At 35.4% G+C, this 15126-nt stretch overlaps 1 protein-coding gene across 3 annotated transcripts in view; it reads left to right on the top strand.

The window, feature by feature from the left end:
* Positions 1 to 8846, top strand: part of Tdg (Thymine DNA glycosylase) — a 242197-nt gene extending 233351 nt beyond the window's left edge. For 2 of the 3 annotated variants that reach the window (XM_069837946.1, XM_069837948.1), the window contains one exon: positions 2071 to 8846. In XM_069837946.1, coding sequence (XP_069694047.1) covers positions 2071 to 3981 — 1911 coding nt within the window. In that variant the 3' untranslated portion in view covers positions 3982 to 8846. The remainder of the gene's footprint in view (positions 1 to 2070) is intronic. The other variant, XM_069837947.1, reaches the window with a different exon arrangement.
* The last annotated feature ends 6280 nt before the right edge of the window (positions 8847 to 15126 follow it).

Genomic DNA, 15126 nt, shown 5'->3' with positions numbered 1-15126 from the left:
TACACTCACGTGTAAATTTCAATAATTAATGCATGCATGCTCAAATTGTGAATCGCGATTATTTGTGAACCTGTTTACACTGTACCTGTATGCTTCCATCTCGCACCAGCACTCCTTCACTCTGTGTTTACATCTGAACTGTCTACAGACTACTTGTTCATTCTTGGTGTACGTGACGGAATACAATGTTGTTCTCCAAAACATGTACCTCAAAAGAGTATATTTCATGCACAGTGGAAAGAAGAGTATTTTTTGTCTTGAATAAGTTGACAGCGTACTATGTGTGTAAGGAACTGTTTACGGTTATAAAAATAATAAAGTCTAAATGCAGGTTTTGAGTAATAAATGACCATCTTTCTGATCAATTGCGACTAGCAATAACAGATATAACACCTGAGTTTCACGCATTAGTTGAACAGGTTGAAGAATGGTAATTACTTTCAAGTTAGATCTTTTGTTTATATTTCATTTCATTTTCAATTTAATGTCATTTTTAGTGTTTTTTTTTTTTTTTACTTTATTATTTATTTATTAATTGTAAGTCCTGCTGATTTTCTTTGTAATTGTAGTCATGAGGTGACGAGTTTATTAAGTACTGTACTCTCTGTAAGCCTAGCTATAGTTACTCTGTCACTGGCGAAGCTTGCGTTTGTAATTAAAACATTTGTCCCATCTATGCTGGATGGTGGGCAGTTCTTCATTTGTCCCATCACCCTCTCCTCTATGCTGGGTGGTGGGCACCCACATAGGTGAATTGGTGTTGGACTTCAGACTGGCCATCTACAATTAATGGTAATAAAATAAGTCCTTGCTAAACCAATAAACTTGATTTACCAAAAAACAAACATATGCTGGTTACAACTTTGTTCTGACAAACTATTCATTTAAAAATCACAGTTAAGAAGTGTAATTGAATTGCTATTTGTTAAAAGGGCAGAAGTACAAAAATACAAATTTTACAGGAGAGACAAAAAACTGCCCAGAACATCCGCCCCTTCAACATAAATTATAAAATGTTATGTCGCATTTTAACCATTTTCACTAGTTTTTTTTTTAAGTTCTTTTAACATAAATTGATGCGTCTGTGGTAAGAGATCACATTTAAATAAAAAAAATGAATTGTGAAAAAAATGTGACTTCCGCCCTTTTAACAAATAGCGATTCAATTATTAAAAAATGTTATCCTTTATCATATACGACCTCAGCCTCTTTGAGTGCTCGTCATTCATTCATTCATTCATTCATTCATTCATTCATTCATTCATAGTTTTCTGCCCAAGGGTAGGTCCATTACTGCAAACCCAGCATTCTCTAATTTTCCCTCGTTTCTGCCTTCCTCTTAGTCTCAGCTGTAATGTATGCAGTATTTCAGCATAAGAAGTTTCATTAGACTGTCCCATTATAAGGTTATCAATTCAAATTGATATGGCATGTTTCCTTAAAAAATGTGAATTACAATATGTGTTGAGTATTATGTGCCAGTATTATAGACTTTAATCACATCTTTGATCTGAAGGTCTTGTGAGCTATAGCTGATCAGTTTCGTTATTTTGCATACTTTAAGGATTTTTCATTATGGACTGTTTTTAGGAACATTTCAGAATTGCAGATCATGATATAGGCTATAGTTTAAGCATGAGATTGAAATGAAATCTTCCATTGACAGCCATTTTCTTAATTGTTTATATTCACAAAAGTGATTTTTGATGATAAAATATCGTAGAAGTTTCAGATTCATTTGTTCATAACACAGTTGTAGAATTTCAAACTCTGTAATAGTTTTAGTGATGGAATTGTGAATTTTTCCATTGAATATGAATGCAGAGTAATTGTGGTCTCCTTATCAGTTTTCATATCATTAGTCAAATTATCATAAACTTATTCTCATTTCACTTAGCCACTCAACAGCTCTTGAAATTGCGTGTAAATGTGCTGTACAAACCATCATAAGTAGGCCTAACTCTTAATGAATTGTATAGGAATGTTTTGTGACTCTGAGAAATCAGTAGTTCATAAATGGCATGTATGGATAAATATGTAAAATAATTTTATTCTTTTTTTTTATTTCAGTATATGTGGGTGATGCCATCATCCAGTGCTCGCTGTGCACAACTACCAAGGGCAGCCGACAAAGTTCCATTTTATGCAGCTCTAAAAAAGTTTCGGGACTATCTGAATGGCATTATTGCTGATCTCGATGAAACAGAAGTTGTGTTTACAGATTCGAAATTAAAGAATTATTTTGAGCCAGAACTTAAAGAGGAACCAAAGGAAGAACATGCATTTTATGCTTATGGCCGTCTTCCAACAAATGGTGAACTCACAGACTTGAGCAATGCAATAGTAAAGAAAGATGAGCAACCCCCGGCCAAGAAGAAGCGAGGAAGGCCAAAGAAGATAAAATCAGATTGTATAGAGGTAAAAAAGGTTGGAAACGAAATATTGAGGAAAGAGCATGATGTTTGTGGTACACCTAAGAAGAAGAGAGGTCGGCCAAAGAAAATAAAAACTGATGACCTGATGACAAATTCCAATGGACTTGCAGATCACACAAAATCATCTGCGCCTATACCAAATTGTTTCTCACCACCCATTCAGTCTCCAATCAATTTTGGCCAACAGAATTTGTCTACATCTTATAATAATCAACCATTAGGACAGTCATATCCTCAGAATCAATCTCATTCCCCTTCTGATGCAGCTAATTATCATCAGTCTCCAATCCAGTCTCATCACTATAGTCATTCACCACAACCATCGCAACCTTTCACCCATTCTGATCTGTCATCAGAGATTAGTGCAGCCATATCTTCAGAGCACAACCTAGGTTCTCCGTCACCCACTTCTCCAAGTATTGGGCCACCAGATTTCGAACCTCCTACAAGCATGCCAGAAGAAACAAGTGATGGTCCTCAGAATTCCTCAAGAACTGGAAAGGAAGAAATTGCTTCAGACAATCCACAGAATCCAAATGAGTGCCGATTTTCCAGTCCAACACCCTCTAACGACACATCCAGCATGACTTACCAGAATTACGGTAGTTTCAGGCAGGAATCTGAGAACCATTCTGTTATAGGCTATTCTCAGGATTCTGCTCCAGAATATAATTCTAAGCGTAATTTAAATCAAGATGTTTCCTCTAAAAGCTTATCAGGCTTAGAATCATTAGTGGATCAGATACCTAGTATTGCAGAGGGAGAGACTCAGCATCATGGAACAGGAAACAATGGGAGTGGTGAGGAACACTTTGACTCGGGCCATGCACATCCAAGTCAGTTTAATGATGATTCATATCTTTCAGGTTATCCCAATGGTTCTCAGTACAATGGCTCAAGCAGTAGCAATCAGAATAGCTACAGTCCACATTTCACCACTTCAAGTACAAATTATTCAGTCAGCACCTCCAACAGCTACAGTTTACATCACAGCAGTGCTAGTATGAACTTCTCTGTCACATCCTTGGCAAACAGCAGTGCATCTGTGAACCATGATGTTGGAGGTCAAGTGTCAAGCTCCTTCTCAGTCAGTAGTCTAGCTTCCAATTATGCTTCTATGAACTCAAATGCGAACTCGTATTCTAATCTTATGGGTGCTTCTCATCCTATGGGTAGTCATATGATGGGTGGGACGAATGCAATGTTTGGGAGTAGTATGAGTGGTGGTATAATGGAGAGGGCATGTGGTATGGGTAGTTCGATGAGTCCCCTCACATCACCTGTTAGCCTGACCAATCCCATGGGAAGTATGAATTCTCTCCCGTATCCTTATGGCCAGTATTCTCATGGGGCTTCATCTTACAGCAGCACACCTGCTGGTGGTTTCCCATACACCCCAACACATAGTCTTCATATGCCTAGTCCCAATTACCCTTATCCTTCCCCTTATTCAAATAGCACGTATCCTCAGTCCAGCTATCTTCCAAATCATATGCTTGATCGAATAAAACAGGATCGAATGGACATCAGCTTCGGTGGTTTTTGATAATCATGCTTCTTTCTACAGCAAACAAAAAAAAAATTAAAAAATCATAGAAATAACAAAACTTCGTTATGCTTTACATTTGTGAAGTGGAGTACTTGTGCGGATGTGTGCGAGCATGTGCATGTAAATGAGAGTTCTTTTTTAAGTTACATTTTGGCAGTGAATAATGTGAGGATCGTCTGTATGTTGAACATTCATGGCATGATTGTGAATTGTTGTATAATTCTGTTTGTATACTGCATGTGTAGTCACATTAATATAATTACACCTACAGTGATAGAAATTGTTAATTGTATGATAAGCAAGTGGCAGTCGATATTTATCAATATGTGAACATATGTGTCACTCAGATTTGACTTTCACCTTTGGTGGGCAATTCAGAATACAAATGAATATTTCAGTGCACTTGAAGAATGTAACTTAATGAACACATCCCATTTTTGTTGGTATATTTTATTGCATTATTTACTTAGTTGAAATACAGTTATTGTGTGGTTGCAGCTTTGCATAAATATTCTATTGCCTTCTGTTAGTCTACATGTGAAACAATTTCCCTTCCACTGTACAGATTTTAGTGAAATACAGTATTTGGGATAGTGTTAAAATCAGTTAAATATTTTATTCATGTGTGCTGAAAATGTTTTAGAATATTAACGAATAACTGTTGTATGCATAGGATAGATTTAATAAAAGTCAACAGTGCCGTTCATTTTATTTCCAATATTTTTTGCGTTAAATCCATCACACCAGTCAATTCAACTTAGAAGATTTAAAGAATATCTGATATCTCTTTGTTGATACAATTTAACGTACAGAACTGCAAGAAATTTTGTATTTCATTGTAATTGAAATGGCAACGATTTTTTTAAAGAAAGTATTTGGATATAGAACAGAGAAAAAGACTAGAATAAATGGTGTTTTTCGCATTGAGATTACGTACGAATAAATAATTTCCTATATAATTCTGATATTTTGTATGATGACAGAGCTTTTAAACTATAGAAAATACACTGCTCAGAAAAAAAAAATGCAACAATACATGAAATATAAAAATATATACCTCACCAATATAATATAATATCTCATTGGAACATTTTCCCACTGTTCACACTTTTTTTTTTTTTTTGTTCATAGCACATTATTCATTCTCCCTTGACATATTTCCTTTGTCAAAGAGTGGTTTATGATCCTTCTAACGCAGACTATTCTGTGCAATGACTGTCATCTTCCAGTAATAAAGTTTGTTGTCTGCTAATGATTTCATGCTTAACATTGGTCATATTAATTGTTATTTTCTGGTGGAATTGAATTACACTTTTAACTCTGTTTGAAACTCAAATTTATTACGTAACATACTGTTAATCAATAAGAACCAGCAAGAGAAATTTCTTTGATAAAATATGTGCAAAATATGCTCCGTGTTGATTGGGTGCCTGGTGTCAATGATTTTATTATTCAGAGAATATTCCATAGGCACAAGAACTTAACACTTTCTCCAAAAGTCTTGGAACAGGCATCAGAAGAGAAATGTCCATCAAGGAAGATCAATATCTATGACTGAAATGTTGACAGATTTACTTTATTACAGCTATTGAAACGCGAAATCGCTTCAAAAATGTGATAGAGGATGTGTTTTAGCGAGAGAATAAGTAGAATGTTGGAGGAGATATCTCATTTTTAGAAACCAGACAAAGATCTCTTGCTGACACATCAACATGTGCAGTTCATCAGCATCAAATCAGGACAGAGAAGCGAGCATTGATGGACTGTTCTCTTCACTGACGAGTTGAGATTCAGTTGAATATCACTTGATGCAAAGGAAAGGGTATAAAGTGGACTAGAGACAAGTGTTCTCTTTGTGTGATGAAAACAAGCCTCCCAATGCTCCTCTGCCCACATGTAATGTTCATATGTGATGTTAATGCCAATGTTGATGTGTCAGCAAGAGATCCTTTTCTGTCAAATACATTAACTTTTATTAAATGGACATTAAATACTTAGCTTTATTATATTTATTAAGCATATGAAATACATATTAGCATTTATATATTTTTAACGTACATTTGGGGAAAACAGGAAAGACATGTAATGGAACAAAAGAATTTATATAGGCCTATCTGAAGTTACCTATTGCTACCTTTATGATAACATCACAAATTCATACACTGGCACAAATGGTATGTTATTTTCTTTTATTCTAATTTTTTTATATGCGACTATCAGGAGATACAGTATGATTATTTATACAACTGATACATGTGAATATTTTCTTTTCATTTTTCAATGCATAGCTTATTGCAAGTGTGATATTTGTTTGAAAATTTTCCTTTAAAGTTTTTCCTTATTTGACAGCATTTTCTTTTACTGTCTCCTTTAGGAAGCTCAGTGTCATTGTGGCTTAAGTATACCTCGTTTTGTTCATTCCTCTTTAAAACATTTGCCTCATTGAACTCCTCACATAGCTTCAGCAGGAAATTCCATCGTGAATTCTTTATGTGTCTAACCTCTTTGTATAGAACCCATGCATTTATTGCTTCTCAATCAAGAATAATACCGATCATCGCCAAGAGTCACCTACAGAGTACGTGCTGTTGTTTTAGTGAGTATGTACAAGCCATTTGACTGATAATTCCATATTTGGTTCATTATATAACTTTTTTTTTTTAATTTTTTCCCAGACAAACGGTCATAGTAATGTGATACTTTTTCAAGACTTAGGTCATACAAAGAGGAGCGAGAGTCCCAACCATGTTCTGTTTGACTTCAGATTCTCAGCTAGTTTTAAGAAGGTGAAGAAATTATCACATGTGACAATTTGACTTTTTTTTTTTTTTTTTTTTTTTTTAGGACACAAACTTCTCGACAACATACTCTGAAAGGTGCCGATTATCTGGCCTCATATCATTCTTGGTCATGTAGGGGAATGTTTTTATTATATATTTTTCATCCTTGTTTAAAGTAACCCAAAACTTCATCAGGTTTTGACGTCATAAATTGAAAAATTGGACAACGAGTTTTGCTGGAGAAAGCTGCTCATTTGTTATTATGTTGGCTCCATGGTTATAGGGAGTTTGGGAATTAAGAATGAACCTGTTTCAGACACCAATTATTATAGGAGCAAACTTGTCTTTTTTTAATCGCTCTGATCTAATTGACTTTTTATATCAAGCGTCAAATACTTTACAATATCTTTGAATTGATCTCGAGACATAGATTTCATACACAATGGCAACCCCTATTTTTTCGGACCATAGGGAATTCTGCTAAATGCTTTTAGTTGCAGATGCACCCTGCATATACCAATACCGAAAAAAGCCTCAAGCTCCTGCATAGTCATAGACTGCTGTCATCTTTCAGCTGCCTGCAAGCTTTGGTTTCAGTACATTCCTCGATTTGATTTTTAATTTGATAATTATTATTAATTTCATATTATAATAGATAAGGTTAACAACAGAATAATAAGAGTAAAAAACATGTTGGAGTTGTTCATCTCGCCATTCATATGGCCGTGCATCTTGCACCTCACCTCTGGAAAACAAAGTGAAGTAGTTCACCTCGCCACACTTCTCCCCATTTAATATGGTGGGAAAAATTCAGTCAGCCAGTGAGTTCCTTTCAGTAAACACAACGTGATAAACATTAATATATGGGTTGTAAGAAACACACCAGACTTGATGAATTGTATCACTTGTGTCAGCAGCTAAAGACATTTCGAAATAGATTATATGAATATTTAACCATGTCTCAGTCAACTTTCAATTATATCCCGACTCTAGTAGAATATCTAATAGGAATAATGTATTATAATTAAATTGTATTATTTATTATTAGCAAAAATATTCCACTTTTCATTTTTATAGTTTTCCGTCCAAGGGGAGGTCTTTCACTACAAACACAGCATTTTCAAATTTCCTATTTTTCGCCTTCCTCTTGATCTCCACATACAATTCAAAAATCTTAATATTGTCTAACATCTGATACCTTCTTCTGCTCCGAATTTTTCTCCTGTTCACCATTCCTTCCAGTGCATCCTTAAATTTCAAAATTTACGATTAACTCAAAAACCTTAAGCAATGGAAACATTTTGAAAACAAGTTTGAAATCAGCGTGATGATTTCTATGAGAATCCGCAGTTTTAACAGACAGAAGTTTAGTCTACCTGGATATGGAAGTCTGCCAAACACTCCTTTGTTTAACTCGCTGAAACTCGAAAACCAGTAAAGGTTTTGAGTAGCAGTCGGTTTTGAAAGTAATTTCCATTCTTTCTAAACATTTCTCTCGCTTTGCCTCCCCTCCCCCATGTAAAGTGAAAAATAAAAAAGTTTGTCGCTTATTAACTTTCGAGGGTGTCAATGTTTATTTTGAATGGATCACTTCGAAGTTAGTTTTTTTCTCACTTTCCAAAAAAGATACTGATTTCGAATTTTTTTCTATGCTTTCCTTAGACATTTATCTATGAATTATAAAAATTACAGTGCAATTGATTGACTATCATAAAAGTTCCAATGTGATAATATTTAATGGTGAGGTGAAGATCACTCTCTGCTTGCTAAAGGCTTTCAAGAGCCTTAGATAGAATAATGACGTGTCTTGCAACAACCAACCAATTAGAATGCTAGTTTCAGGCAGCTGCATCCTGAAAAATGAAACCAGTTTGATTCTCATAGTGCTTGGCGAGATGAACGGCTTCAACATATATTTATCCATTATGAACTGTTGGTTTGTTTCCTAATCACCACGCAGCGGGGTGCAAGGCATGGTGCACTCCAGTGAATTACTCCATGTTTCTACGCTAAGAGAAGAATTAAACATTATCAACTTATGTAAAATGATTGCATATCAAAAAAAAAAAAAAGATTTAAGAATAGTTCGACAACTTATACAATACATGCCTGTTGGACATAGATATGTGAGGCACCCGAAAAAATAGATAACTTCTAAATTCTTATGTGATTAGAACATCTTGAATTCACCTTGATGATTAATAATAATAGTTTCCATGCATTTGCAACACCACTATCAGTTATATGTTGCTTGGCATGGGATGTTGTTCTGGGTTCTTCTCTCAGAATATTTTGAGGAGTTTGTATTGTCTATACTCAAAACTTTCCATTCAGTATCATTTGGGGCTAAGAAATGTGACCCTAAAACCAAAGATAGAGTGTGAGATGAAGTAATAACTGGAACTCTCGAATTATCTGCATAATTAAAACCATCACAAACTTTAGTAAACATGTCATGGAATGTTGACGACCCTTGGGATCCATGGGTTGGGTATTTTGCATATCAGCTGTATCTTGTTCACTTATGTGCAGTCCTGAACATCCCTGTCTTTATATGAAACAAAAGATATTACATAATTAGATCAGTACATTGTCAAATCATTCATTGTGTAAAAGTGTGCATTTGTATTTATATGAATGAAAGTGTGTGGTTACCTACTGGTCTTTATCAGTGAGACATTATTTTCAGTGTCAGATGACGAACTGTTAATGCTGTGGCTTAGACAATAAACTGAATCCTCGTGACTCATTGTCATTGTCATTCTTATCCTCGGGATTCATTTTCAGAGCTTTCCTGGATAGTAACTACTGTTTCCTTTTGTGTACCTTGCAAATAAGCCATTTATAATATCATTTGCATATAAAAAGTTACATTCATTATGTACCTCGTTTTTTCTGTGACAATGTGTTTTAATTGCGTGTTAGCATTCTGCTTATTGTATTGTTTGCGTTTTTGTTTTTCGAAGAATTTTAGATAAGGGCGCAAATAGCCAGAGTAACTGACCCACCCTTTTAAAACCCCACAACTACATTCATTATGTAAGTAACATTTAGAAATTAAAAAATATATATATACATACAGACATACACATACATACAGAGTGTGCCGAAAAAATGTATACACACTTTGACAGGAGATATCTATTTAATATATTTCAAAGTTGGACCGAAAAATAACAGTAATGTGTAGTATGATGTCCTGTAAACAGATGAAACTCACATACGTTATGCTAGCATTGCTGTGCGACAAGTCAACAACAACAACAAAATGGAGCCAAGATTATCGTTTGAACAGCGAAAAGCAATTTTGAAATGGTATTGGAGAACCAAGAATGTTGTTGAAGTTCAACAGCAATGGAGACGTGAATACAGAACAGAACCACCAATGTGATTAATAATTGCTCACATTCGTGACAAATTTGAGTCTCATGGTACCATATGCGATGTTTACAAGGGCAGATCTGGGAGACCTCGCACATCAACAAGCCCCGCATTCTCAGCTATGGTTTTGGAATGTTTTGAGCACTCACCGCAGAAATCTACAAAGGAATGCGCATGTGAGACTAGGATTAGCAGAACCAGCATACATCATATTATTAAAACAGCAAAGTTGAAAGTTTTCATCCCAAGACTTTTGCATGCATTAAATGAAGATGACCCTGATCAGAGAATGCAGTACTGTGAATGATCTCAGAACATGGTGCAAGAGGATGAGGCCTTTATAGGGAAAATTTTTTGGTCCGATGAAGCACAATTTAAGTCGAACGGAACTATTAACTGTCATAACTGTTTCTACTGATGTGCAAACAATCCACATGTTTTTGTGGAAAAGGCTGTTAATTTACTTGGAATAATGTTTAGTGAGGGTTGTCATCTAGGGGTTTAATTGGACCATCCTTTTTTGATGGAACAGTAACTGGCCAAGTGTACCTGAACATGTTATGCACATCCGTCTTACCCGCCATTCGTACACTCTATGGAAATGAGAAATTTTACTTCCAACAGGATGGTGCACCACAACATTACCACCGAGATGTACGTTCGTACCTTGATGGCAATCTTCCAGGGCACTGGATAGGATGAAGAGGTCCGATCGAGTTTCCACCACATTCTCCGGATCTAACTCTGTTGAACTTTTACCTATGGGGGACTCTTAAGAATATTGTATACCGTAGAAAACCAGCTACACTGGCAGCACTTTGGGAAGAAACTGAAATGGCATGTGCTGAAATCGCTGAGAACACTTTTGCAAACTTTGCTCGAACAGTAGTTCAATGTACTCAGAAGTGTGTCGACGCCCATGGTGGGCATTTTGAGCAACTGTTGTAACTGTAAATGTCTAAGATGATTAGTGCTCATCATTTTCTGTTTGTGTGAATTCAGCTTTGTTATGTTAACATAGTTTTTTCTTTGCATGAAGTGTGTATACATTTTTTTGGCATCCTCTGTATTTATATATTTGTGTCACTCTTTACATCCACACACTTCATTAGAAACAGTTTCACTGAACGAAATGAATGACCGTTTGCTTTATTCAACAATGATTTCAAACAGTATATATGAAACATCTAAAAAATAAAGCAGCAAAACAAAAGAAGACAGTCTGCAGTATGCAGTAATGGTGTACAAACAATTTTAAACTCAAACAGCGTGTATAAAATAAGTTCATAAAAATACATAAAATGGGACATACAGTAGAGTCTTGATATAAGGCTGTTGTTGGGGAACATAATTTAACTCTCATGTTATAGCTTAGCCACAGTATATTGAAGAGTGATCTATAGATTGACAAAACCTTTAACTTTATGTTCTTTTTTCATCCACTTAATTGTTGTTTCTTTTGGGATGCTGCACTCATGTGATAAACTTGTCTTTGGCCCCTGTTCTTTATACGATTGATTATTTTGAATTGAAATGAAATGATTAGCCTAGAAATGTCCCGTTGAGGGCAGAGGCCTCTTCCTATAGAGGGAGAGCTCTGTTTGTCTCACACAGTGAGTAACTCTGCGTAAGAGATGTTTGCATGCTTGGAATTGTTCACGTGTTTCACATTCTGCACTGTTTTGATATTGTTCACTTAACTAGTTTCTGTCGCACTGGTTTTAATCACTGCTCACTTGTCTTCATAGGTTTCTCCAGTCTTTCCTATTTCTTGCTCTGCTTGACCAATGGTTTCCTACACTTTCTCTGAAGAGTTTGGCCCGTCTTGTTTTTGGTCTTGCGGGGGTCCCATAGTGTGACTTTCTGCGTCCATCTTACGTCTCTAAGTCTTACAACATGGCCTCCCCACTTCCATTTGGTGTTGGTGGCTTGCAGTGCTGGATCTTCAATTGCTGACATCTTCTGTAGTACTTCGTTTGGAACTCTGTCCCTCAGCGATAAGCCTAGTATCCTTCTCAGCATTTTCCTTTGGCATATTTGGAGATTGTTACCAAGTTTGACAGTGAGAGACCATGTCTGACGCCCATACAACAGTACAGGAGTTACGCAGGTCTCCAATATTTCTATTCTAAGTTTTTTGCTGAGTGTTTTCTCCAGTATGAAGAACTTGAGAGTCTAGAATGCCTTCCACGCAAGAGAAATCCTTCGTTTTATTACCTTCTCTGTCTTTTTTTTTGAAAGAAGACTAGCTGTCCTAGGTATATGCATTCAGATACGTATTGTAGTTCTTCACCATCAATTGTTACGGGTGACTCCGGCCAGTTTGACATTACTTGTGTCTTGGTCATATTCATCAGGAGGCCTGCTGATCTGCTGGCGTCACATAATTCTTGGAACACTGACTGCAGTTCTCTGGGTGATTAGGTGAACAATACGACGTCATCAGCGAATCTTAGATTGTTTAGTCTGCTGCCGTTGATGTTTATTCCCAATTCCTGTTCCATTTCAGTTTGCGAAAAATGTTTTCCAATACACTTTTGAATAATTTTGGAGAAATTGGCCTCCTTGTCGCACTCCTCTTTTGAGCCTGAATGGTCGTCCATTGAACTCGATTTTCACTTTGGTACAGTTTTGATTATACAGTTTGTTTAGTATCGAGTTATCACTACCTAAATATGTTTTTCTTATCTGAGGCATCTCATGTGTACTGAACTCTAGGCTCAGTACTACGCGAATATACTGTATGACTAAGACTATACATTTGTGAACAAAGGAGTGAGCTTGGTTACCTTTTAGCATATAGGCTTTCATGGCCGGTGTCTAATTGATATGGAACTTCCGGACTAAGATGCCGTGGTCTACTGGTATAGATATTCCCAGACATTTCATCTACTACTGCGGCAGACATTTTTAGTGGTGAGGTATTCTAGGTCTAAGTCTTCTGCTAGGGGTACCTGTGTTAACTCAGTTGTATAGCTTTCTACTGCTTGCACAGTTAACTTCTCCAACACGAATGTTTAGCAAATGTTTTGTTTTTAAAGACCCTTTGTTCGATTGTACTCCAACACGAATATTTAGGAAATGTAAAAGAGCAGTCAAGACAGATATTTATGGTTGGTGGCGAGCAGGCAATAAGTGAAAGCCACAAGACAACAGTCGAGACAGACAAGTGGTAATCTGCTGACACGATATTTCCTAAACCCATACAATCACAGAAAAGAACACAGTGTATGTTGACTAATTCACTGAATCTCTACAATTAAGAATTTCAGTGATAATGATGTCTTTTGTCAGGGGACATACTTTTCACTGTGTCATATCTGAATCTGTGGTATATTGAACCATGCTATATTGAAATTCTACTGTATTTTTTGTGTCAGTCACTCTAGAGTAATGAACGTCTATTTCCCCAATTATTTAAGTATGACCTTCAAATTCATTTGGGTGAAATATGTATTTAAATAATGAAAACCCGTATAGATGGAATGCAATTAGCAGTTATTCCATCTGATCTTCTAGTGTTAAGGTCTATGTTCTATTATTTAAGTATGACCTTCAAATTCATTTGGGTGAAATATGTGTATTTAAATAATGAAAACCCGTATAGATGAATGCAATTAGCAGTTATTCCATCTGTTCTTCTAGTGTTAAGGTCTATGTTGCTTCAAAATATGTTTTGAATAGTAATGACAGTACCAGACTTCCAGTCAACACAGTGCATGCTTCACCATATTTCACCAAATACATTTCTTCTGCAGGTTCTTTGGACTTCTGAGCATATAATGCAGTAAAGTTCAGTTTAAAAATGACTGAAAAGCGTAAACAATGCAATTGTACCAAACAATAATAATGGATACAGCCAGAATTAAGAATGAAATCTTTAGCAGGCTCTAAACTTTTTTGCTTGAAGGACAGTTATTATACTGAAGAATCTAGGATGCTTATTGGCGTTAGGAGAGTCATAAATCACGCTTTGAAAAGAGGAAATCCCTCAAGAGAGAAGTGTATGGAAACTGTGGGAACATGTTTTAATGAGACATTAAATTGGTAATATTGATATTTGCTGTAGTGTTGCATCCTCCCTCCCTGTCAGTGTACATTCAACTTCATGTAATAATAGGACAACTTTATAGTATTTTGTGCACAAGAAATTTTGTATTATATTGACTCACAGGAAATCATATGCCTTTTATTATGTTTACTGTATACGTTGAGAATAAATTGACGTGATTTAAATGAAATAATCATTGAACAATTTTACTAAGATAATTATTCTATCCTTGACTTCTTTAAATGTACATAAAAAGCAAGCTATATGATGTGTTGTATTACGATGCATACTTTCTGTTACATATTTATGTTTGATTTTTAGTCATGGTGTCATTTGTAACAAAAAATATTCGAGTCAAAACGAGTGATATTTAAGATTATAAAATGACTGATTAGTCAGAGAGTACCACTGGTATTATCAAATTTACCTAATTTTTCCTCTATATCTGAAGTAATATAATAGGAAATAGGCCCACATATATAGAGGTAAAAGTTACAAATAAAGAATTAATATATTACTATGTTAAATTGTGGTGGTCTTTGTAATGTGAATATTCTATCTTCGTGTTAAACTCAGTGGAGTGGATTATAGTTTTTTTTTTTCCAAAAATAGTAATTACATTATATAAATTTGGGAGCATTATGATAATAATTTGTTTGTGTGTTTTATTTTTTGAAAAGAGAAATTTGTATTTATTGAATGTTTCTATACTACTGGTATAATGAAAAATTTTCAAGTACTGTGAGGGCTAGTAAAGAGAATCATAGGAATTAAATTGAGAAAGTGAACACAGATTAAAAAAACCTCGATTGCGAGTTATAACCAATAACAATTCATATTCGCGAGGAAAATGCTCTTGCTTGCATCTATATTGGGATGCCTTTCAGACAGGGAAGTTTGACTATCAGATAGGTAGTCACTATTTCAAAA

The sequence above is a fragment of the Periplaneta americana genome, chromosome 10, assembly GCF_040183065.1.
Source record: "Periplaneta americana isolate PAMFEO1 chromosome 10, P.americana_PAMFEO1_priV1, whole genome shotgun sequence".
NCBI lineage: Eukaryota > Metazoa > Arthropoda > Insecta > Blattodea > Blattidae > Periplaneta > Periplaneta americana.
Note: the sequence above shows the minus strand (reverse complement) of the source record. Positions and strands in the feature narration are given on the sequence as shown.